Source organism: Schistocerca gregaria, chromosome 4 (assembly GCF_023897955.1).
Source record: "Schistocerca gregaria isolate iqSchGreg1 chromosome 4, iqSchGreg1.2, whole genome shotgun sequence".
NCBI classification, from domain to species: Eukaryota; Metazoa; Arthropoda; class Insecta; order Orthoptera; family Acrididae; genus Schistocerca; species Schistocerca gregaria.
The window spans coordinates 570,384,822-570,411,090 of record NC_064923.1 but is presented as its reverse complement, the minus strand read 5'-3'; the positions used below and the strand labels follow the sequence as shown (position 1 = coordinate 570,411,090).

At 37.9% G+C, this 26,269-nt stretch overlaps 1 protein-coding gene across 1 annotated transcript in view; it reads left to right on the top strand.

Annotated features, from left to right (window-relative positions):
* The window catches only part of LOC126365967 (NF-X1-type zinc finger protein NFXL1), a 103,524-nt gene that overhangs the window by 75,481 nt on the left and 1,774 nt on the right, over window positions 1-26,269 (top strand). The window contains exon 12 of the mRNA XM_050008764.1: window positions 8,931-9,128. Within this exon, the coding sequence (XP_049864721.1) occupies window positions 8,931-9,128 (198 nt within the window). The remainder of the gene's footprint in view (window positions 1-8,930; window positions 9,129-26,269) is intronic.

Sequence of the window (26,269 nt, the reverse complement as noted above, 5' to 3'; positions counted from 1 at the left end):
TTAACAGAGAAAGCATATTTATTATGAACACCAACATACAGCCAGAAGATAACTGAACTCCTGGGTAGATTTGCTGCTATTTATCCAAACATGTTATTCCAGAATATGCAAATGTTATAAACAGAAGAAATTTTGAGGACTTCTTAGAAATGATAAATATTAAATAACGAATATTTGCTGGTGGTGTGGTTTGAACTGGTGACACACAGCACTCAAATACTAAATAATAAATATTTGCTGATGGTGTGGTTTGAACTGGTGACATGAAGCACTTCGGCCAGTGACCCTAACCACTACTCCACAAGGTATGCAGCCTAGCTCTTGGCATTGCTCCCCCTTTAGGAGAAATAGTGGCCCACTGTTTCACACTGTCTCCTTGGAGCCAACTCCAGCACCCTGGATCAAGATCTTTTAAAAAGAGTCTGTATGAGTGCACTAGAGGATATGCACAATATGATCACAATGTTAATTGGAATTCACCTTTGGCCATTTCCTGTTCCTTCAAGTACTATATGGTTTTCAGCAATACTGGATCTTCCCTCTTTTCAGCAGCAGTGTCATTTAATGCACTGATGACAGACTTTGTTTATGCTGCTGTGTTCCACCATAGGATTCCTTGAAAGCTGACTAGCATCCTCATGTTTGCGTCTTTCTGTATACTACTGTGATGTATTTCTGAAGCCTCAGTGCTCATCTCGCCAGTCAACTCAACAGATCCTTCAGGCTAGTTAGCCAGTATAGAAAGTGGTGGTTTGCCAAACAAATATGGTTGGAACTTGTTGGCCCAAACAGCGGCAAGGCATTCATTCTTGTTTGTGTAGTAGTTCATCTCACATTTGACTAGTATTGTGGAATCAAAAGCTATTACCTTTTCAGCATCTTCCCGAATTTTTACTAGAAATGTACCAATCCTGTATCAACTAGTGTCGGTGTGAAACTCTGTCTCGACATTCTTGTTAAGCTAGGACTGGAGAAGATGTTAGCGCCTCATTAAGAACATGGAAAGATCTTTCTTGCACCTCTTCCAGAAAAATTTGGTGTCTTCCTGCAGTAGTTCTTGCAGGGGATATGCCTTGGTACAGAAATAATTTGTGAACAGCCTGTAATATGAGCACATTCTGCAAAAACTTCTCACATCAGGAATGTGCTGAAGAGTTGGAAAATCTTTGGCTGCACTTATTTTCTCTTGTTCAGGACTGACTCCACCCTAGCCCCAAAATTTTTATTGCTTGAGCAACAAAGAGGCACTCGTCAGATTGAGGTTGAGGCCTGTAGTCTCAACACATTTCAACACGTTGTCGGACAGGTTATGTGTTCTTCAGAAGTCTTTAAAATAATGACAGTGCCATCCAGATAGCAAAGATCCATCATCTATTTAAGGTGTCAAAGCATCATGTGCTTGAAGGTGATGGAACATTGCATAGTTCACACAGAATAAGTTTGAACTGTTATCGGCCATCAGGAGTTATGAAGGCAGCCTCTTCTCCATCAACTTCAATTTGTCAGTAGCCTGTTTGCGTGTCTGTAGTTCAGGAGTACTTTGCCCCTTTCAATTAGTGACACAAATTTTTTGTGTCTTATGCACTCCAGTGCTTTACATTGGAAGATTAGTGTGTTGTTTCATCCCTCTCACCATGTAGTCTATATTTAGGAGCTGCCTTCTGCATTGTCATTATTTATAGATATTCCTTGAAGTTCCCGTGACCAGTCATTAAAATTATCATGAATTTAATCTATCTCCTGTTCAAGTGTAGGATCACAGAACTTATCTTTAAATATGGTTTTGCCATGTCTCTGTAGCTGATCAAAAATTTTACAACAACATATTTAGATTTCATCATCAACTTGGTGATAGGACAGGTTGCAGTCAAACAAATGGGGTCGTTGCCACTGTTCTGGCTAGGCTATCAGCTTGTTCACTACCAATAATACCTGTGTGACGAGGGACCCACAGCAAGTTTACCATGTTGCTTTCTAGTTGCATCATAACTGATTTCTGGCATCCTGCATCCATGAGCTCGTTTCAGGTCCTGATAGAGATTTCAAAGTTGTTTGGCCAACTGAATGAATGTAGATGCTATAATCTTCATAACACCTATGTAGATTCTTCTCTGTGCGCACATTGACAGTGAAGCACAATTCTTTGTCAGTAGATTTGAGCTGCCCATCCAGGACTGGCTTGGCTGTTCCTATTCACACATAATTAGGGATGAGTTGTGGCTGCTTATATCAGCTAGTAATCCAAAGATCTTGACCACCTACAATGCATGTGATTGTCACTGGCATGTAAATATCCTTTGTGAGCATGAGTAGCATTTTGTAATTGACAAAAGCTTCACAGTTTAACCGAACATCTTGATTGGTGACTGGGACTAGTCTTGTTGATGACGGCAAGTTAACGATGTCTTAAGTGGCAGACATTCACCCAGAATAATCTTTGTTATGCGTGTTTATTGGAATAATGTAATCAGTTTGGATCTTTGACCTTGCACACGCTATGACTGCTTGCGATGCCTGCGAGAAGTCTAATCTGAGAATAACCATAATGTCTAAATTGTGTTAAAAACAAATTTGAAGGGCTATGCTCTGTCTTTTACAATTATTCTAGCAATATGTGTTCCTGTCAGCTGGATGTATTTCGCATTTGAACTGTTAAGCACACTTGCTTTCATATCCTGAAACACAGTCTTCATTAGCTGGCAATGATAAGTATTCAACATAACAGAAAAAGAAGCCCCCTGATTCGACATGCACCTGGACTGGGTGAGTGTCGATGTGATTTGCTGCCATCTTGATGATTGTTACCCATGGAGGATTTTCATCTGTGGCAGCCTCACATCCATAGGTTTTCCTGAATTTGGTGGCTAGGCGAGAGCAGCCTGTACCTCTGTATGTCTTTGGTAAATGGCTACAGTGTGATGGGAGGGAGCCACCTCGTCCAGAATATGGATAAGTCCTTCATCCCACAGATAGACTATAATCGCCTGTAGTTGTCTGGTGTGAATAGAACTGCTGTGATGGTTGACTTCTTGCAGCATAATAATTGTCAAACACTCGTTTTCTTTCTTTGCAGTAGTGTATGATATGTCCAGGGTACCCACGGTGAAAACAGACTGGCATGTTCTCCTCCAAATGTCTGCTCTTCTGCAGGGCATTACAGTGGTCAGATGCTGGATTGTCATTTGACAGCTACGGCATAAGTCTCGAGTTGGCCAAATACATTCTTCACATTGCATTTGCTAAAGATTGATACACCTTTTCAACATTCTCCTATTACCTCCTGACATATGGGATTGACATTCATGGCCACTATGTCTTGTATACTCAATCCGACTTCACTGGCTGCCATAAGGATAAGGAAGCATGAGGGGGCAACCCAGAGTAATAATGTCATTTGTTGTTTGATGACATTTACTCAAATAACAACAAACAATATTAAATAAAGTAGTGATCAAACTCCCTTTCAACAAACAACCACCAAAGAACAAATATGTCAAAATGTATAACAGAGATATAAACACAATAAAGAACAGTAACATTTCACATTAAGAAAATGGTAAAAACGAGGCCCTGGGGGCCTGTTTCCTCATTCAGTCCGCACTCGACCAAACTGTGTTAATCACAGAAGCTGCTACAATTTATAATCCTTCAGTATTTTCTAAAAGACGACAAGTTATTTCATAATAACATTAACAATTCCTTATACCAAAAAAGAAGCTAATATACTGCTAAAGCAGATTTTTTTCCATATTTCACCACTTTTTCTATAAAAAATTTAAATAAATAACACTAAATTGCTTGTAAAGGATACAAGGTAAAAGCAGTACATTAGCAGTTCAGGCTATAGCCAATTAAAAGAAACACCTTCAAGTAAACCCTGAGTTCCCAATCATTGAGACAAAGCTGGCACAGTACAATTACTTAATTCTAAAACTCTAACAAACAAGATGTTGTGAGGGAAAGGGTACAATTTTGAGTAAGAATATAGGGCATAAAATACACAAGAGAACTTAAGTTGCTTGTTCCAACAGATGGCCTGAGTTACCGTGCTTAGGTCAATCCCCTGCGCCACGACAAGTTAACAAACAACAAGGCGGTGCATAACATTAACATGTCCCCACACCTGTGAGGTGTAGAGAAGTCAGCTGCAAGCTGAGGCAAGTTAGTGCTATTAACAAAAGGCACTAAATATGTGAGTGCCAAAGATGCAGTTTTAATAATTACAAATGAAGCCCTTACATGAACATATCAAAGAGCAGCAACTTACCTTAAAACTGTTGTAACAAGGATCTCTATTCAAGAAAAGAGAACATATGAGTTTAAGACAGCCTCAAGCTTTAACGAACTGGTTAGTCACAATTATAATTAGAGGCTTAGTGACAAATACAGCCAATAACTGTCAGGCCACCAAGCCTTTTAACAGCATATATTTAAATAAGACAAGAAGGAATGAGCTTACCTCCACAGAACTGAAACTGAACAGTTTTTCATGCCCATTAGCTGCTCACGCAGCACCTTAAGCAAGGAAGTCTATAACACAATTTGCATACACATTAGACATACAGGTTTTAAATCCACTTGCCCACAAATAAAAAAAGTAAAAAAGGCAACTGCTAAAATAACCAGCAGTAGAAAATACAAGTAAATTTGATAGACTTCAGCCTCAGGTGTTCATATGCCTAATTAAACGTTTCAGTTCAACCAAAATTTCATGTTGCCATCCATAAGAAATCTCAGAGCCACTTACACAACAAAATTGTTTATAGAATACTAAAGGACTAAACTTCAATTAAGAACACACTTATTAAAAAAGGATGGCCACCAATATTTAAATAAAACAGGGCAACCTTCAAAGTAATCACCAATACAATAAAAGGATAAACAACTGCCTTCAGCCACTATAACGACAAATTGCACATACAAAAAATAACACAGAAAATCACCTTTAGAGAGGCACTCAGAGGCACAAATACCCGATTAATAAAAAATACCCATAAACAAAGAAAGATGCTCAATCAGTAATCACATTAAGTTCAGCCCTCCAGGAACCCTCGAAGACCAGACCAAGCCAAACTCTCTTTTAGTAAGACCACTGTACATGAAAGGTGCAGAAGGGGAAGGCAAGTTGAATATTGTCAGGGCAGCACTAAATATCCAGTCACACACAGCATTGAATCACCTAAATCATAAGCCAACAGACATCAAGACAAATGGAAATCATACAACCGGATGCCGTCTCCCTCAAAAATTGCAGCAAGCGAGAAATGATAAGGCTATGAACGGAATGGACAGTGTCATGAAAGGAGGGTATAAGATGAACATCAACAAAAGCAAAACGAGGATAATGGAATGTAGTCGAATTAAGTCGGATGATGCTGAGGGAATTAGATTAGGAAATGAGACACTTAAAGTAGTAAAGGAGTTTTGCTATTTAGGAAGTAAAATAACTGATGATGGTCGAAGTAGAGAGGATATCAAATGTAGACTGGCAATGGCAAGGAAAGCATTCCTGAAGAAGAGAAATTTGTTAACATCGAGTATAGATTTAAGTGTAAGGAAGTCGTTTCTGAAAGTTTTTGTATGGAGCGTAGCCATGTATGGAAGTGAAACATGGTCGATAACTAGTTTGGACAAGAAGAGAATAGAAGCTTTCGAAATGTGGTGCTACAGAAGAATGCTGAAGATTAGATGGGTAGATCATATAACTAATGAGGAGGTATTGAATAGGATTGGGGAGAAGAGAAATTTGTGGCACAACTTAACTAGAAGAAGGGATCGGTTGGTAGGACATGTTCTGAGGCATCAAGGGATCACCAATTTAGTATTGGAGGGCAGCGTGGAGGGTAAAAATCGTAGAGGGAGACCAAGAGATGAATACACTAAACAGATTCAGAAGGATGTAGGTTGCAGTAGGTACTGGGAGAATGAGAAGCTTGCACAGGATAGAGTAGTATGGAAAGCTGCATCAAACCAGTCTCAGGACTGAAGACCACAACAACACATGAACAAAACGAGCACCTAAGAAATATAGCTGCCACTGGTAGTCATATGGTTCACCGTACCCAGCTGTTCACATGCCTTCATCATACTGGCTCCCTCCGTGTTCCATTGCCTCCTCGATGAACCCCCAGAGGTGTTGCTTCACAAGAGAACTGATACATAGAGGGAAATGTGATGCTGTAAACACACGACTATGGAAGGCAGGGAAGAATCAATAAGGAGCTATCACCATGACTCAATACTCACTCCAACTTCACTGGCTGTCATAAACAGCTATATTTCTTCCCTCACTACCCAACAAATGAGAGAGGTGAGGGTATGGTGGTCATCTGCAACTGCCATAGGGATCACATTCAAGACTTTGTCGATGTGTCTTTTGAACCAACTCTTTTCCTTTTGTATTTTTCAAAGCAGGGGCACCACTTCATGATAAATTCTTCCTTTGTTGTGGCATTCTTTACCAGAAGAATTTAAAACATATCTTGTGTGACTCTCTTCATCAAATGAGAGATTTTATCAGATTCTGTCATTTTCAGATTCAAAATGTTCCATAGAGCAAAACATTCTGTATGTAAGGCTGTGTCATTTAACCATGATGTTGGGCCCTGTTCTTCAGCTAAGCAGACTTGCTGTTGTTAGCCACTGGAATTTTTCCCAGCTATTGAGCTTCTCTTCAGTGTTCTTGAACCATTTACAGGCTGTGCCATCCAAGTAAAAAATATACATTTGCCAAACACATCAAGCTATCCCACCTGTTTTATTTGTCGACTTGGATGAATCGTTTCAGCAATTTCTTGGAGTCGTGGCCAGCATTTCTGGAAAACACTGATGGGTGCCTCATTTGCAGTTGACCTGCTTCTGGCTTGGAATCCATTGGTCTCCCGAATTTACAGACTTTTCAAATGATATACTGCGTGTATTCTGGCACCTGTCCGTATAGATGACAGCTTTTTTGTTACCTAATTGGAGCCATGGTGATGTAGGTGTTTTGGCATATCCACCAATATCATGTCATAGTACTATCAAGTCCAGACCATGTAGTAGGGTCATCAGTGAAGTACAACACTTATCATTGAAAGTACATTTATTACAGACACAACCGAACTGCCTCATGGATCGAGAGTGCTGCGAGTTATACAAACATTGAATACATATAAGCAAACCTTGCAAATATAAAAATTTTCAAGAACCTTCTAGAAATGATAAATACTTAATAACATATCTGCTGATGATTGTATTTGAACTGGTGACTACCAGCACACCAGACTGTGCATGTAGAACAACTCACCACAACATCAAAGATTAATTTTGTTGAGGGTACTTTCTCTTTAAGGCTATCAAAAAGATAATTCATTTGAGAAAATGTAAAATTACAAGCATGTGTGCATGTGCACGGAGGAGGGAGGGGGGTGGGAGGAAGTTTCAGTATTTGGAATTAAGTTTCTCTGTCAGAAAGGAAAGATGGTTAGGGTTGGAAATGAGGAGTTGTTCAAACCAACAACATGTTAAGTTCGTTGCAGTTTGACAGTTTTCTCAAGTCAATTCTCATTTTGATATAGAAGTAAAGATAACAACTCATCGGATAGTAATGGCAAGGTGCCATTGACAGATGTACAAAAGAGAATAACAACTACGCTAGCTTTTGGATGGATCTTTTTTTGAGCTACGAAAACACACACAGGTAGACAGAGAGAGAGATGTGTGCACATTGATATATTGGTGCCACGTGAATACACAATGCCAGGAGAGTAGTTCAGCAGATACACTGCAGTGAGCATTGTGTGGGATAAGGGACTGTGGAGGGTGGCTGAGAGTTCTGAGGGATGCAGCAAGCATGCAAGATAAAAGTGCGGGAGGCAGAGGCAGCAAGTGGAAGGGATGGGTACACAACATATTGAATGCCAGAGCTGGTGAGTTCATGCAGCACATGATGACCCTGACGTGGGGGAGTGGATTGGGAGGAGGTGTCAGAAGAGAAAGGGGAAGATGAGGTTATCAGAGACAGGCTGGGAGAACTATGAGAACAAAGGATGTGTTGCAAGGATAGCTCCTGTCTACTAGTTCACAAAAACTTTGCTGGGCAGAAGGGTCCAGGTGGCAAGAGTTGTGAAACAGAAATTGAACGTGTTGTGCTCAGCAGCGTGTTCCACCACTGGGTGATTACCTCTGCTTTTGGTTGCAGTTTGGCAATGTTTATTGGTGATAGAGGACAGTTGGTTGGTGCTCATGCTCACATAAAATGATGTGAAAAAATTGGCGCGCGCACACACACACACACACACACACACACACACACACACACACACACACACAGTAGTTTTCCATTCCTCTGTGTTGGCATTTAATTACAGTTGATTTCAAAGCCTATTATAGCTTCACCTTGAGGCACTTGGGCACAGTTATAAATTATATCCAATTGCTGTACCACAGAATCATCTAATGTGGCGATTATAAGGCTTACTAACATAGGGATAGGACAAAGCTAGCGCTCCTGCTTGTGGGGATGGGGATGTGATGACACACAGTACTGGGCCACTTGGAGCAACTCGCCAGCCATTGTCTTCCAGAAAGAATGAAATCCTCTGTCAATTGTCTTTAATATTACTGAACAAGTTACCAAGTCTTTGAAATTTTTGAGCTCATATTTCTTAGAAGTATGATTCAAACTTCTGTTCACCCATCCTGATCTATGCTTTCTACAGTTTTTGCTAATCACTTTCTACAGTTTTTGCTAATCACTTTGAATTAATGCCATGATGGTTGCTTGGAGAAGTCCATAACTGATTTTCTCCCTCCCTAGTTCCAAATCAGACTGTCCTCTATCACTAATAGTTTCATTGCCACTGATATACCATAGGAAACTTCTTTCCAAGCTTTTAACTTAGTTACAAACATTGTTGTTGAGTAACTCTTAGATGTTTTTGTTCCAGTTTGCCTGTGGACACCGTTGCCAAGCTGACTGCCACCCAGGTGATTGTCCAGATTCTTCACTGTGCCGCAAGAAAGTGAAAATTTCATGTCCGTGCCGGCGTATAAAGCGAGACTTTGCATGTGACCTTGTTCGAAATGGACAGGCGAAAGTGGAATGTGATGAAGTATGTTTGAAAAAGAAAGAGGAAGAAGCAAAGGTATCTGAATCTACAGCATCTATTTCTTGAGTTTTGTTGTCTCTTATTTTACTGTGCAGCATAACGAGGCATGCTTGGATAGCCCATTGGTTCAGATGAATACTCACGAAAAGCAGAAAATTCAGGTTCAAGCCCCCAATCTGGCACAAACTCCCATTAGTAAAGACATATTCGTTAATTTGAGCTCAGTGTTATCTAAGTGCACTGCTTCAATATCGTTTAAAGTCATTGCATTTCCTACAGTTTATTTTCTTTTATTCCATCCATCTCATTTCATGAAACTAATTCATTTGGTATTTAGGATGAGCCGTGTAAGGTGGAACACCTCTTTTATTTTGTGGAAGGCTCCAGATATTGAAATGAGGTTTTAGGCAAATGATAGCATGCTAAGGGGCATGTACTTTGGTATATGATAAAGAGCCTCCACTCTTGTATCGACTGAGATACTGAAACAAATATAGGTTTTTTTGGAACCATATACTTTCCATAACTGCATTCAGTAGCTCTTGGAAAGACAGTTGCAGAGGTATAGCACTAGTTAATATTGACGTTGAAACCTTTCACAAAACAATCCACGAACATACTAAAATTGGGGAGCAACGTGGCAAGAGACAGCTATTGCAGTGTAAACACAACCAGAAGAGCTCTCATGCCAGACTCTGCCGTTATATGCAGCAAGACAGGCTTACATTACATAGATCAAGCTTCATTTGCTATATGACATAGCAACAGTGAAAATTCGATTTTACACTTTTCACAATCCTACACCATAAATTCGTAGCCCCTGTGAAAAACACAGATCAGTGCTAAAAATTCCCCGTTTTTATGTTTCTTCCTAATAATGTTTACTCAGTTCTACATTCTTACTCAATGTCTTGCTTGACTCATCTCCTTTTCTTCCTCTTGACATTTGATGTGACTGAATAAGTTATAAATGGCACAAAAGACATATGTTTTGCACCATGGGTCATGGTGGAGTTACGGGAATATTTTAGGCTGTTGCAGATGAGGGAGATGCGAGAGAGGAAATTCTGACGTAATCCATGATCAGTGTTGTCGACACAAATTGCAAGATTTAGCTTCACTGTGCAGTGACAATGGGTTGAGCACGTTTCTCATTACTTTTTGCAGGAATTGACTTAATCATTATGTGATGGTGCTGTGAAGACAACCAGGAACGAGGCTATCGATTTGTCGATCGCTGTAGCATCAGGTTGATGTTTATGGATGTGTTATTTATAGGAGAATCTCAGTTGTAATAAGAACTCTTTAGGGGAATATATTTGTGGTTGTGCAACATGTGAAATATTTGTGACAAGGAAGAATATTAATGTTATTGCTGATCATTTCACTTGCAGCAATTTAAACTGTCCTCTTAGGTTCTTGCCTAACAACACACTCGGAAATCTCCACATATTCAGAAATAAACAGCGAAGTATTTCTGACGAGGAACAATATGAATTCTATTGCTGCTCATTTCACTCGCTTGAATGTAAGCTGTCTTCTTAGGTTTCTGCCTAACCACACACTTGGAAATCACCACACATTCAGAAATAAACAGGCAAATATTTATTTAATTCTTCATTCTCTAACCAGACAGAAATGTTTAACATCATTTAATGTTGCAGAACATACTGTATTACGATCATAATGAATGTGCTAACATTGCAAAGTGGAGGGGGGGGAGGGGGTATTAGCACACAGCGAGTTGCAGACCAATAACCTCTAACTCAGCTAACCATGACATTATCCATCACACTACAGCTTACTTATTTAAATTTTGTGTAGTGCATTAATTATTATAAAATCTCTTGAAGCCTTACACGTTGATGCTCTAATTGACGTTTAATGATAAGGCTGACATATTTGTGATGTGGTGCCTAAAATGAATGGAAATGATGATTGAAATGCACACAGTTCACACAGGGGATATTCACAAGCGCTTGCAAAAGTCGATAGTCAAAAGCACACTAGTGACGTAACCACTGCCAAAAGGAGACTGCCAAAAGGTGTGTGAATTCGTCTCCACACTGCTACTGGGAACATGTTTCTGTTGGAAACATTATTTTGTACAGTATGTTGCATCTGTTTCCAACTTTGTTTCTTGTCTCTGATTCTATCCACACTAGTAGCAAACATTTCTCAGTGTATTCGCTCCGTCTGCAATGCTGTTTGTTGTGCTGTTTTCGTATTATCTGCCAAGTCATGTCTAGAGACGAGGAAACTGTAATAAATGCTGCTGCATTATTAATACTTGAAGCTTCATGCAAACAAAATGAAAGATGTCATCATCATACATTCTTTTTTTATTTATTTACTGTGACTTGTGACCTGAAGGCCTTAAGCATCACTGTGTTCCACAGAATAAGGTTGCGTTTATCAAAAAATTTCATAATTGGTTTTAAAACTACAACATTATTTTGATGGAGAGTTTATATGGTAGTTGGTAATGGTTGATTAAATGGGATTAGTTGTTGCATGAAATGGATTTATTGGTTTGCTCAGTGTTCTCATCTTTAGTGAGCAAAAATATACTATAGAACAACTGGTGGGAAAAACTTGCTGTGTATGAGAACTGAATGCGGAAGACAGTTCTAGTTTTCAGAATTTCTCTTGGATATCATCTAACAATTAACAAATTTCAGGAAAGCAATGCTGTTAGTCATAGCTGTTTGTCAACAGAAGATTCATTCCAGAGCCTTGAGGATTTATTTCACATTTCGAAGCAAGCTACGACAAACGACCTTACTTTCTTTTCTATGCAGTCTTTCTCAGTATTCTATCAAACATGGCAGCAATTTTCTGCAGAGCATCTTGTGGTATTGCTGTTCTTGTGCTGCTTGCTTCATATATTCCACAAGCAGCCGTCAGATTGGTGCAACGGTAACAACTCGACTGTCTTGTCCACTGCAGATCCCCCCTCCTCCCAATCCTCCCTCCTCCCCCCTCCCCTCCCTGGAAAAACTTAATACAGCAAGAGAAAGCAAATCGCCTAACAACTCGATACAACAGAGGACACACTGAGGCATATAAAGATACACTTACACCATGCAATGGTGATATGCGGTTGTTGGCCTAAAACATTATTTCTTTTTATCTGTATTGGCGCGCGCGCGCGCCCACACACACACACACACACACACACACACACACACACACACACACAAAATTCTGACGTCTGTCACTGTACTTCACAGTTTTCGATTTAAGTCACCATGTTCATCAGTTTTTGCTTTTTTTCTGGGTGAACACAAAGGCATGATGTCTCAAAAATGCGTATTTTGACGTACAATTTGTGGTTGTAGCATGTTGGAAAATAGTTCAATTAACTTCTACACTGATAACTATTTCAATTTTTTGAGGAGTTTTTACTTGCTGTTACACATCTGTGATTTTTTAAGAACTGATTAAATTTATTATCACAGATTATCGTATACACATTTAATATCCTTCACTTACACAGGTTTTATACAGCATATTGGTGAGAATTACTATTTTTAATCATATATGCCAATTACATATGCCTCTGCTCATATTTTGGGGATTTAAACATTTTCCTCGATTCTGCACTTTCCTCAGTTTTGTGGTTTTTAAGTCTGGACCCATGAAAACATAAAATAGGAGTTTCACTGTATGATTTTTGTATATGGAACTACAGCATATACTATTTCTGGCACAACATATGGGGCATAGGAAAACTATTTCAGATGTGTTTGTTCCCAGATTTTTGCAGAAACAACTACAGTTATGTCAGGAAATTGTCCATTTAAACCCTCCCCATTGCTGCTTACATTTCAAAGCCGAAACAGAAATATTATTTGTTCTCACTTTGTAAACAGCCCTATTCATGGAAAAAAGAAACCTACTGTATTAACTTTCTTTGATTTGGGAGGGGGGGGGGGGACAAAAAACAAAGATAATACCTGACCTGTCTTTTCCTGGGGATGTCTGAATGCTTCTTAAAGGTTAAATACTGCTGCCAGACAAATGTGCCTATAAATACTACTTGAAATTATAATTAGGTGGAATAGATTTAAATAAACTAAACAGTTAATATCAGAATGACTGATGACATGTCACCCACTAAACAAACACTTTTCTTAACAAGATATGGTGTTACATTTTACTTAAGCATGTGCACATATCCTTTGGCCTAGTTCGGACTTCATGATAGACTGCATCTTTCAGTGCTCGTCGTAGAAAGATTTCAAGAGGAGGCAAATCAGGGAACATCCGGCCGGTTTTCTGCAGCATTATGTCCTGTCCAGTGGGTAGGAAATGTTTCATTTAGTATTTGCATTGCAACATGTGAGGAGTAAGCTAAGCTGCCTTTGTTTGGAAACCACATACACAGTCACTTGTCTAGTAGTGCCTCTTCTAGAAGAATGGGTAGAAGGTTCACAAGAAAGTGGGCATATTTATTTCAGTTTAACACCCCTGGGAGGCAGTGGAGTCCCACGATGGAATTTCGTACAATGACACACAATACGTTTGGCCTCCCTGGTTATTGGTATTGTACCTCATGAAGGCAGAGTGCATTTTCCACTGCCCAGTAGTGCACGATACCTAAATTTACATAATCATTTTCCGTAAATGTTGCTTCGTTGATAAAAGGCCCACGTTGGAAAAACATAGGGTGATCTCCCAGGTGCTGCAGAACAAGCTGGCAAAATTTTATACAATGTTCAAAGTCATTTCCTGTGAGTATCTGACATAGTGACAGATGATAAAGATAGATTTATGTCGATGCAGGATCTGAGTGACACGCAGGATATGAGTGACACTCTTCTGGCTAATCCATCATTTCTTGGCAATATGTCTTGTGCCACCATGTGGATTGATGAGCATTGTCGCCAGAACAGCTTCTTCATATGCTCTGTCAGTTGCTGTCTGCACTATTGACCTAATAACCCCTGCAACTGTCTGGCTCAACAGACAACAGTAATCAGGATAGACATCCATTCACCGTCATAGCATTTCAACATCATTTCTTTGACATTCACAATGTAAAAATAACATGCCTAACTTCTCCTCATTCACATACATGTCTACTTGCAAGGAATGGTGAAGCAGAAATGATCTGTTAATTCTAGAGTGCAGCCAAATAAACAGTTGAAGGGCTTGATACAATGACGGAGCCTGGCATGAGCATGTTTTCAATGCAATAACACTTTCGGGCTGACTTGTTTTTCAATTTTAGACTATTTTGCAGATTCTTTTGTGAAGAGTTTCAGCCACAATGTTAACAAACATTATAGCACTGTATTTGTCTTACCAAGCACTTTCTGATGCCATTAAAAAAGTGTATCATTCTATTTTTTTAAAAGTCATACTAGCTTTTTTGTTAGAGCAGTCCATGGTGTATTATCGTTAAAAGAGGAGCTAATTCAGCTTCAGAGTCGTTTAGAATCTGACAGGGGTTGCATTGGGCCCTTGATCTCATTGCACTTTTTCTTGGATAAGGAGTTCTATTTCTTTGGATCATATACATATACTCCTTATGCTTTATATCTGATGGTTTCTGTTACCATCAGGCAGATGTTCAAAACATTTCCCGTGGCAAAGTGGAAAATCTGAATCTTATTGGTTGTACATTGACAAATGTTTTGGGCCGTCTCTTAAAAAACTGTAATTTTCATTGACAAATGTTTTGGGCTGTCTCTTAAAAAACTGTAATTTTCAAAGGTTTTAATGGCATTTTATGGTGCCATCTTCCCTTCTTTCAAAAAAAAAATGTTTTATATCACCAGTAACTGAAGTTTTCCATAACTGTACTGACAACAATCATGTGGCTCTGGAACAGACCTGCTTCTTCCTGCATGAGCTTTGTCTGTTCTTGGTAGCTGCACTGGCTCCAAAACTGGCTGAAACATGTTAGTTCTACTTATAGTCTATAGCAGTATTGTGGTGGTTAAAGTATTGACTGATATGGCCAGTTTTGGGTCTTACATATAGTTAAAGGAAAACAGATTGTTATCTACTACACTAGTTCATAGATGTTAAATTTCCCTAGTGCACACAATACAGTCCAGAGGTTCAAAACGATTCACTTGTGGCAAAAATTTAATGTATGATTTCACCATATCACTAACCTCATGCACATTTAAGGAACTCAAAAACAATTAAGATAGCGTGCAAAAATAATCAGTAAGTCCATAAAAACTGCCCTGCTAACCAGTCATTGTTCATAGGAGTCAGTAATCACAGTGTTCCTCTAATAAGTTCTCACTCAGAATTAATTGGTAATTACCATCGTAGAAGTCATGAATTAAGCCTACTAGTGAAGAAAGTGAACTGTACGCAATATATGCGAAAATTTCAGAGTGTTAGTTATTGGACTATTGCACATTGCTCATTACAAAAGATGTAGGTGTTGCTCACTTTACTCTCTGTCTCAGACTGCCTGACCTCAGATGTGCTAGGTCCATATATATTTTTGCCTCTGAACAATATGTTTCTCACCACACATTATTGACGGCAGCCATCTTAAATAAAATATTTTATGACCTACAAAATACTGAACTTTCTAATTAATGAGTTAGTTAGCAAATGTTTCACGCTAAATGCAACATAAAAAAATATATCAACAGAACTGTAATGACAAAGTTCAGAATCTAGTTAGCAATGGTCTAAAACTTCAATGTTAACTAATCAGAAGATAATTAGTTTCAGACAATTTTAGATACCTTATGGAAAAGTTTGAGATAAATACTTTCGAATGATAGGCGTTAATATGCCGAAATATGTTTCCTACCGTTCACTAAATATGTAAGGGTGTACTGTATGAAACTTTTCAATTAACAGTACTTCATGATTAACATAGTTTCTTAGTTAACTAATTAGATCATTGCCTCCACATTAGCAAGCAGTATGTAATGATCAGTGACATTCATTGCTCATTAATGAGCTTATTTATGAATCTTAAATTACTATGCACTCACTAGATACTAGGCACACTATCATATTGTCTTTATCATAATTTAGGAAAAAATTAAGAAAATCATGGGAGGCAGAAAAACATGGAAAAAGTGTGTAAAATCTTGGGAGGCAGAAAAACATAACAAATGAGATTGGATACAACTTGCTTTGCCTCAACTGCACAGTTTGAGTGCAGGGTAGATCAACGTTAGCCTTTACTGTGATGACACTTTCGATCCATTGGCAATATTGTCATTTCAAGTGGTATTTCGTTGATAATATTCAACAAGCACTCACTGCTGAGCTGCCCGAATGTCATTGTAATTCTATGTTTTGGAGCTTAATGCCTTTTGAGGAAATGATATAGAAACTTCAACACTCAGAGTGTTTGTGTTGCTATGACAGTCCAGATCACATTAACTAGACAGAATATAACAGCATAGAAATATAGTTTAATTGTATTCTTTTTTTAGCAAGATAAATCGCATGCAGGTCATTGGTATATCTGTTTGAAACTCATAAGAATAATAGAATAGGTAAGAGTTTTCTATAGATTTCAGTGTGCACAATTATTTCTCAGAATTGGAAGACGAACTTAACAGATACAATTCTATATGTATGGCTATAGACATGCACTGATGTGTATGTGTTTTCTGAGATAAGAGAGAACCTTGGAAATTGTGAACTGGGGGTGTAATGACAATAGAAATGCATAAACCCAGTAAGCAGTTAGTGGCTTTCTACATCAGGGAGTGTATTGCCTTATAAACATTGTAAAGTGATCCTTGGACAAATAAATTACTGGTACTGATAAAATCACTTGACAAGGGAGTGGCTTGTATTACATTGTAAAAACATGGAGGTTTCTATGCATTGGGCTAAATTACAAAAAACGTAACCCACCTTTACACGGCATTGTTTGGAAACCAACCGCAAATATCCCATAGATGTTGAACTGCAACACTCAGCACAAATAATTTCAAGCCGACAACTCTTTTTTTAAAGGAAAAAGAAAAAAAGGCCATATAAGATTACTACTGAATGAGAAAATGGATTTTGTTTTCTTAAATATCATGCGAATTGCTGGATGAATCTTGACTTCTGCTGTAATGAATAGTTACCCAACTGTCAATATAGTGTAGCGAGCAACTTTATATTGAACCTGTAGCAGTGAGATACTAACCACCACCGTCTCATCTCATCCTTAATGCCTTTTGGAAAAAAAATTACATTTCATCAAAGGATATCAATAATTGACATATTGTAAATTTATCTCATAATTAGAACTGGAAAATTTTTGCAGTTTTCAGATATTAATGTAGGTTTTTTTCCCCCTCCCCCTATTGCGACAACTGAAGAGGGACAGTATAATCCAGACCTGTAATATTTGTGTTGTAGAATGTGATTTAATTTCTTTGTTTTATATTGTAAGATCTAGATGCATTTCATGTCATTAATGGTTGTATTTTTTTGTTTCTAGTATGTCAGAAGGCATGAATAACATTTTTTAAATAGTAACAGCAGAAAATGAAACTTAGGTCTTGTAAAATTAAGGGTTGTGACAATTAAGTGGGTGGAGGTTCTTAGAAGTAACTGCAAGCAGTTGCCTTTTGTGATGGTTCAGTTTTATTATACTATACCATGACTGGTTTCAAGTTACTTAGCGACTTATCATCAGATAGTACACACTTTTAATGATTGTTTGTAGCATTGTGGGGGGTTGTGTAGCTTTGGCAAGATAAACAAAAGAAACAAGTAAGCACTGAATGTGGTGGGGTAACATAAAATATAAATTGTGTTTTTCAGAGTTTGTATGCACTGGGATTAAACCCGTGGGCACTAAAAAGTGTAACTAATGACATAAAGTCATTCTTACCATGTAAATAAGTCTCGATATCTCATCCACTCAGTGCTTGTATCAGTTTTTCTAGATTGCCACAGCTAAACAAGCCCCACAATGCCACTATCAATCATTAAGAGAGTAGCATCTGACAGTGAGTCAATAGGCAACTTGAAAACAGTTATGGTATAATAAAATTGAAGCCTCAAACATTGCAGGTATTTCTGAAACCCTTATTCATCACAGTCATGGTGTTCCACATTCATAATGACTTCAAATTAACAAGGGGACGACACGACCATGGTGTCAGCAATTTGTCTGAAATTTTGTGTGGTGAAAGGGGACCCCTAACACCTCGCGTGGTTAAAATATTAGGATGCACTACTCGGAAAACCCCGAGAAAAATCAATCCAAAGTCTCTTAGGTGCCTTATGAGTATAAAATGTTAGTCCACGCCGAGCCGCCATCTGGCCTAGATTGTTAGGGCTCGGAGTCTTACGCCAGAGGTTTCAGATTCGATTCCTCCTCTGGCACTTTTTTTTTTCTTCTGTTTCATTTTCTTTTGTTAAACATTATTTTAGTTCAAGAACGTGAAGTTTTTCATTCACATGCTCGTTGTTCTATTTCCTTTTATGGGGTTTCAAGGTTTAAAGGGGCTTTGTAAGGGTCCCCTTGGGATTCGAACAGTCATCTGCACATAGGACTGTGCGCAAGCCATGAGAAGTAAACAGTAGTTTGGTTTTCGGTTTTGTCATGAACAGACGTGCCTGTTTCAAATTTAAACATCTTACTCCGATCTGAGGATAAACATGTTGACTGAAGAAGTTGCTGGCTCATCTGGAATAGGAGAAAAAATTCCGGAAGAATCCATTCATAGAGATCTATCAATATTATGATTGAAGGATGCATAGTGTATTGTGAAAAGCTGTTGACAGAAAATAGTTTAATTGCATCGACATCTTCAGAAGAAATCTCTCGTGATGCTATGCTAATGGCCGGAGGACTTTATAATAATACACTGGAACTTTTGGGTGAAAAAACATTCGTAACTGAAGAGGAATTAATTCACGCTCATGAGGATTGTGAAGAATGTGAGGAGAACAACGAACAGTTCGAAGTGCCAGAAAGTGATTCATCTCCAGACAAATATAAACCATCACCGAAAAGATTTAAAAGTGACATGATTCCCATTGCCTACAAAGTCAAAGTTGTGAATATTGCTAAAGCGCACCCCACATGGTCCTTGGCGACATTGCAAAAAAAAAAAAAAAAAAAAAAAGGATGCCGCCAAGTGAAGAGAAAAGAATATCTTTCACAATGGGAGAAAGATATTAAAAGTGATGGTACGCGAATGGATAAATTTGAGGCGATAGATTCATGGACCTACGACCATTTTTTGGAAGCAAGACACAAAATCAACAAGTCATGGCAAGAAATTTACAGCAATGGGCATTGGCTGCGGCTGCACAATTCATCGATTTCAAATTCAAGGCGTCTGATCGATGGGTCACAGCATTTAAACAGAGGCACAGAATTTCACAACACAAGATCACGAAACTGGTTTTGAAAAAAGGAGCAGCATCAGTGGAGGGCATCCAGGCATCTGTGGAGATCTTTCATCGGCAGATGTGCCATTTAATCCCTCAGTACCATGAGGATTATGTGATAAATACTAACCAAACAGGTAAATACATGTTTTCTGCATACAAAATGTTTTTACCGATGTAAAATATATCAATTCAAATTTAATTATAGAAAAAGATATTTAAATACACATTTGAATATTGTTTAATATTAAAAATACTATTGTTTCAGGATGCCAACATCAATCTGTTTTCAACAGGACTCTCACTGAAAAGTGGAGTAAAAAAGTTTTTGTGAAAAAGTAGGATTTGAATAAAGTAACGCATTCGTACACCGCCCAGTATTCAATAACATTATCCAGAAAACTGCTCCCACATGTCTTCATATGCTTACAAGAAGTGACCGTTCATTTCGGACCTCGTATTCACAACTTAATAGATGGCTATGCCAATACTTGCACGAACTTCATCGTAACATCATTGAAGTCCGGAAAATTAACAACAGTTTATACATGGATTTTCTCCGGAACTGTTTAAAATCAGATGTCGGGTAGAATAAATAATTACTTCTCATTGACTCTTGGGAAGGTCAAATGAATCCAGAGATATATTATGCAATTTTTCAAGATCACGAAAATATGCCAACTTGGTCTGTAAAAGTCATACCTCCAAAATGCACTTCTTTGGTACAACCTTGTGAAGTTTAGTTTTAAAGGTAAGTTAAAAATTTCATAAAGCACTTGCAGAATTGGAGCACATCATTACAGGAGAATCATGAAATTTATTCCCAGGAAGATTGTATAAAAATTCATTCTATAATTCACCATCAATTATCGTCACCAATATTCCAAGACATGATTCAATATGCCTGGTTTGCCTCAAAATTATCAGAAACTCGAAACATTTTTGTAAATGTTAATGTGGTATGTTTTCGTCAGATTTATTGCAGCCCCCCTGTGATTGTAAAAAAATCCGCTTTTATATGTTGCGCAATATGTTGCAAAAATTATTGCTTTGTATGTTTTTACGATAATTACCACTGCTGGTCTTGTTTATAATTATTATATGTATAAAATTGCATGTTTTCCAATCAACTTTGTTATTCTAATTAAAAACCGAATGTTTCTTCTCATATACTTTACAATGAAAAATGGAAAACCCACCGCTGTGAATTGTGTTGCTGCAAAAAAAGAAAATCATTTTTATTCAATAATGTGACTAATGTGTTAAAGATAATGTAGGTTTCGGAAACTTTCTGAATAATTGGTGGAATTTAAAAAAAAAAAAAAAAAAAAAGTGCCGCAGGAGGAATCGAACCCGAGACCTCTAGCGTAAGAGTCCAAGCTGTAACCGTCTAGGCCAGACGGTGGCTCGGCAGTGGACTAACATTTTATACTCATAAGGCACCTAAGAAACTTTGGATCGATTTTTCTCGGCGTTTTCCGAGTAGTGCGTCCTAATATTTTAACCACGTGAGGTGTTAGGGGTCCTCTTTCACAACACACAACTTTGGACAAATCCCCGACCCCACGTTCGTGCTTTCTCCTTGTAAGTGGTCAAGAGGTCCCCCTTCAACCAAGTCAGATATTGTTCAAATTTGGTGTGCAAATTTACTAAATCATCAAAGAAATAGTTACAAATTACCAGTTCCCAAATTTTAATACTAGTTCTTTTTGAGTTGTGGCAGTTCTTTGTGAGTTGTGGCCTCATAAGTGTAGCATGTGCAAATGTCGCAGCAACATTTCCAAAATTTCAGTCGTGTATGGTGTGCTGTAATTCAGTCAAGATAACTTGGCAAGATAGTTGAACGGTTTTCTCTTGTGCTCAAAGTTCGTTATAAATTGCTCCCAAGTTGAAGGAACTTGATGGCTTTATGCAGCTGGTTTAGGAACCTCTCCTGGTTTAGGAACCTCCTTTTGTAACCTTAACGGTTAGTGACTTGTTTATAAAACCTTCAAGTTTCATAGCTTTTCGGTTCATAGTTTTTTACAGATGGGGTGAAATTGCCTGAAAACAAATTTTCTGCGAAAGTAAATGATTTTTGAACCTATGTATTTCATAAGGGACACCTGATCCATACTTGCATTAACTAACATTTGAAAGAGCTGCATTTCTTTATGTAATATCAAATTTTCTCAAATGTTTTTATTTTTATAAACCTACGAATATCCAGTAAAATTCCTCATACAAATGACTGAGGTCATTTCAGAGAAATAAGGACATAAAGATGAAAATATTTCTTTCATCAAATCAACACCAAAGTTCTACATTTTATCATTTTGCTTTCAATTTCTCCCAGAAACGAGAATTCTTGGGAATTTAGTTTTTAGTGACATGAGCTACAGATTTCACCAGAAAATTAAATATAAATGTTTTCATATTGGTAGTGATGCTTTTGGTCTCCTTCATTTTTGTAAAGAAATCTGATGAAGTACTCATCAAATGCAAGCTGTTGAAAAAAATATGTAAAGCATTTATTGTTTTCTCACATGTATGATTATATTTATTTTGGTTTTTCTGTTTTCCAGTATGTGATGTCCAATGTGTAACATAAAAATTACGTACAATTGTCCATTTCAACTGAAAATGAATTAATACAGTGCCTCAGTTTTTGCATAATTAATGACAGCCTAAAACATGATATAAGTTACAGTTCACTTCTTTCTGACGAAATGTGATTTACTGAAACAAAAAGTGACAAATTTGCAGAAAATCGTACACTTCAGTAATGGATCTGAAGCCCTGTACAAAAATGTCAAGAATTTCACCAGTCTCTGCCACTACTCAAAGATCTTGGTGTAAATGCTGAATGAAACTTTTAGTAACAAGTTATGTAAAATCTGCACATGATGGAATTGGAGGCATTGTAAAATGATTGGCTGTGCAGTCTAGCCTAAAGTGCCCAAAGGAAACTCAAACCCTCATGCCTTTTGACTTAGACGCATTCTGTGAGAAAAGCTTGAATAAAATTCAGTTCATTTTTGTTGAGAATGGCCAAATTGAATCAGCCAGAACTACTCAAGAAGAAAGGTTTTCCTTGGTTTCTGGAGTTGCTTAAACAAGAGAAAATAACTAAATTGGCATTGTTTTTGAAGTCTCATTTGAAAATCCAAGCTGGAACATAACAGTATTATGAAAAGGATGGTTGCTACACACCATATAGCGGAGATGCTGTGTCACAGGTAGGCACAACAAAAAGACTGTCTGAATGTGAGATTTTGGTCAACAAGGCCTTCATCGAAAATAGTCCACACACACACACACACACACACACACACACACACACACACACGACCAAAGTCTCTGGCAGCTGAAGCAACTATCCTTTGCCATAATATTGTGAAGTCTCATTTGATGAAGATGACATACAGATCAATCCATGTGACCTTGTGGCCCTTTGAGATTATTTCATTGGCCAGTTTGAATCCCTGATAAGCACATAATGATGAATCTACCAGTGCCAGTGCCAACTACAACAGTGGGTCAGCATTACAGTTTTCCAGAACAAAAATTTATGAAAAATTTATCATTGCAGCACTAATGCTGTTTCTTGATTAAACTGTGTCAGCTTGGGATGTTGCATGGGAAAATCTGCTTGGAAATAATCCACACAAGGCTCAGGGACCTTGAAGGAGTCCCCTACCTGTCACTGGACTTGCCTGGATGTTGAGAGTCCCCCTTGGCAGGGTTGCCAGTTTTTTCCTAACTGATAGTGACAGCAACTTGGGCTACACAGACTTTTTATTATATTGAGACTGACAGTTACTTTAAATCTCAAGTTTTGTGATACTTCAAAATATTGATTCACACAAGAATCTTTCTGAGATATTTGTAGACCTTCCAGGGAAAAGTATTTGTGAAATTTTGATATTTTGTAGAGAAAAAGATCATCTTTCAAGTGCTAGATGATGCTAGTGTAGATCAGGTGTTCCTTCTGACAAGGAAGCATCACCAACTCGACCTCATGTTGTAAGGAGAAAAAAGCACACTTGCAAGGCATCAGTGCCAGCAGTTAATCCTGCTTGAAAATTTGGCCCATAATTCTGAAAGCACACAGTTACGATCATCGGAATTTACAGCTTTTAAACTCCACGCACATTGGCTCTTCGTCACTCACTCCACCCTGCTGCAGCTGCCTAAAGCCCAAGTGCGAAGTACTGGACAGCAGAGTGAGTGAGAGGTGCAGCTTCATAATGCCAACTAAAAAAACAAGTGATAGTGCTTCGTTCATTGCATGTGGTTTGTATCCTGTAGTAGGTGCCAGAGATCTTGTTGCTTTGAACACTTTTATATTGTGATTCACAAATGCACTCTAAATTAATTAAATGAATAAGTGCCCCACTGAAACAATAGTGTAGTGTTATTTTCTTTGGATTGAAAAGCTGACACTGATAAAGTGAATTTCATTTGCAGGAGTTGCACTGTTCTTAAACATGACAGGCATGATTAAATCGCAAATTGTAAATCATTCCTGCATTTCGTAATAATTCTTCAGTTGCTTAGGTTTATTCATTTTGATTTTCAGACATGTATGCACACATGTATATAAGTAACATTGAAGACACATGTACAACAGGTTAATATATTTAGGTATTATTTTCATGTAAAACAATGTATTCTCATAAAAGACTTCAAAATATGTTCATCATAAGCAAACTCAGTCTGCTTCTCTTGCCATCAACATCAGGTGAATAGGAGGGCTCTGGTTGTCACTCTGCTGTGCATTACTTTGAGCTTGGGCATTCAGCAGCTGCAGTGGGGTGAAGTGAAAAACGGATAACCACTGGAAGTGAAGTTCAAAAGATGTACATACAGAAAGTCATGACTGTGTATTGTCACAATTATAGCCCAAATTTTTGCATGTGATCGTTTGTGGAGGCTGATCTCTGACAATTGTGCTTTTTCCTCTGTAAAATATTTAATTTCATTCATCATAACCGATGTTTTCAGAAAGCCTATAACTGTGTCATTCGTTATTTAAATAATGAAAAACAGCACCAGTTACATATTTTGTCATGCTTAGCACAACTCACTTGAGAATTCGTCATTCTCAAATGCAATGGTAAAGAAATCACTTGGAAATGAGAATAAACTCTTGAAACATGTTGTGTTAAGCATGAAAAAGTATGTAAGTTGTACATTTTCTCATGATTTAAGTCATTAAATATAAGGTCAAGTTTGTGATGTTTCCTTGTGAGGTACACGGATTCAAAATTCACTTTCTTTGGTAACAAATGTGTTTCTGGCAACTTCACCCCAATTTGTCAAAACTATGAAACCAAAAGTGATAAAACATACAGGTCTTAGAGACAAACTACTAGACAATAAGATCACAAAAGAAGAGGTTTGTAAAGCATCAGCATAAAAAGAACTTCAACTAAGGAGCAATTTTGTAACCATAAAATTTGTTGACAACTTTGAGTGCCACTTGAGGCGAGACTAATGAGCCAAATGACATAAAGTAATAGAATGTTTACAATCCTGCCAAGTTTTGCACTTTTACTACAGTTAACAACTTAATTGCAGCACTTCAATCGTGGCTAAAAGTTTTAAATTGTCACTGCAGCATTTGCACCTTGCAGATTAGTGCACAGACATCAGTTTACAGGAGTTCAATACAGTTCTCAAAACACTTGTAATAATCAACTTTTATGTTTTGCAAGCATAATTAAATGCAAAACATTTCAATTCATAACATCGAATTGTTCATAGATTAATGTGTAGCATTCTAGACTCATATTTGAGGTGTCTTGTCTCCCTTTAAAGGCAAGCATTTTAAATTTTTATTTGAATTCATATTTGTCATCAAATTGGAATGTTAATGAACAAATATTGCTGTGAATCATGGTTTTTAATCAAAATAACATTTTCCGTTTTAAGTGTTGTTGTTGTTGTTGTTGTTGTTGTGGTGGTGGTCTTCAGTCCTGAGACTGGTTTGATGCAGCTCTCCATGCTACTCCATCCTGTGCAAGGTTCTTTATCTCCCAGTAACTACTGCAACCTACATCCTTCTGAATCTGCTGAGTGTATTCATCTCTTGGTCTCCCTCTACGATTTTTACTCTCCACGCTGCCCTCCAATACAAAATTGGTGATCCCTTGATGCCTCAGAACATGTCCTACCAACCGATCCCTTCTTCTACTCAAGTTGTGCCACAAATTTCTCTTCTCCCCAATCCTATTCAGTACCTCGTCATTCGTTATGTGATCTACCCAACTTATCTTCAGCATTCTTCTGTAGCACCACATTTCAAAAGCTTTTATTCTCATCTTGTCTAAACTATTTATCGTCCATGTTTCACTTCCATACATGGCTACACTCCATACAAATACTTTCAGAAACGACTGTCTGACACTTAAATCAATACTCGATGTTAACAAATTTCTCTTATTCAGAAACGCTTTCCTTGCCATTGCCAGTCTACATTTTATATCCTCTCTACTTCGACCATCATCAGTTATTTTGCTCCCCAAATAGCAAAACTCCTTTACTACTTTAAGTGTCTCATTTCCTAATCTAATTCCCTCAGCATCATCCGACTTAATTCGACTACATTCTATTATCCTCGTTTTGCTTTTGTTGATGTTCATCTTATATCCTCCTTTCAAGACACTTGTCCACTCTTCCAAGTCCTTGCTGTCTCGGACAGAATTACAATGTCATCGGCAAACCTCAAAGTTTTTATTTCTTCTCCATGGATTTTAATACCTAGTCCGAATTTTTCTTTTGTTTCCTTCACTACTTGCTCAATATACACATTGAATAACATCGGGGAGAGGCTACGACCCTGTCTCACTCCC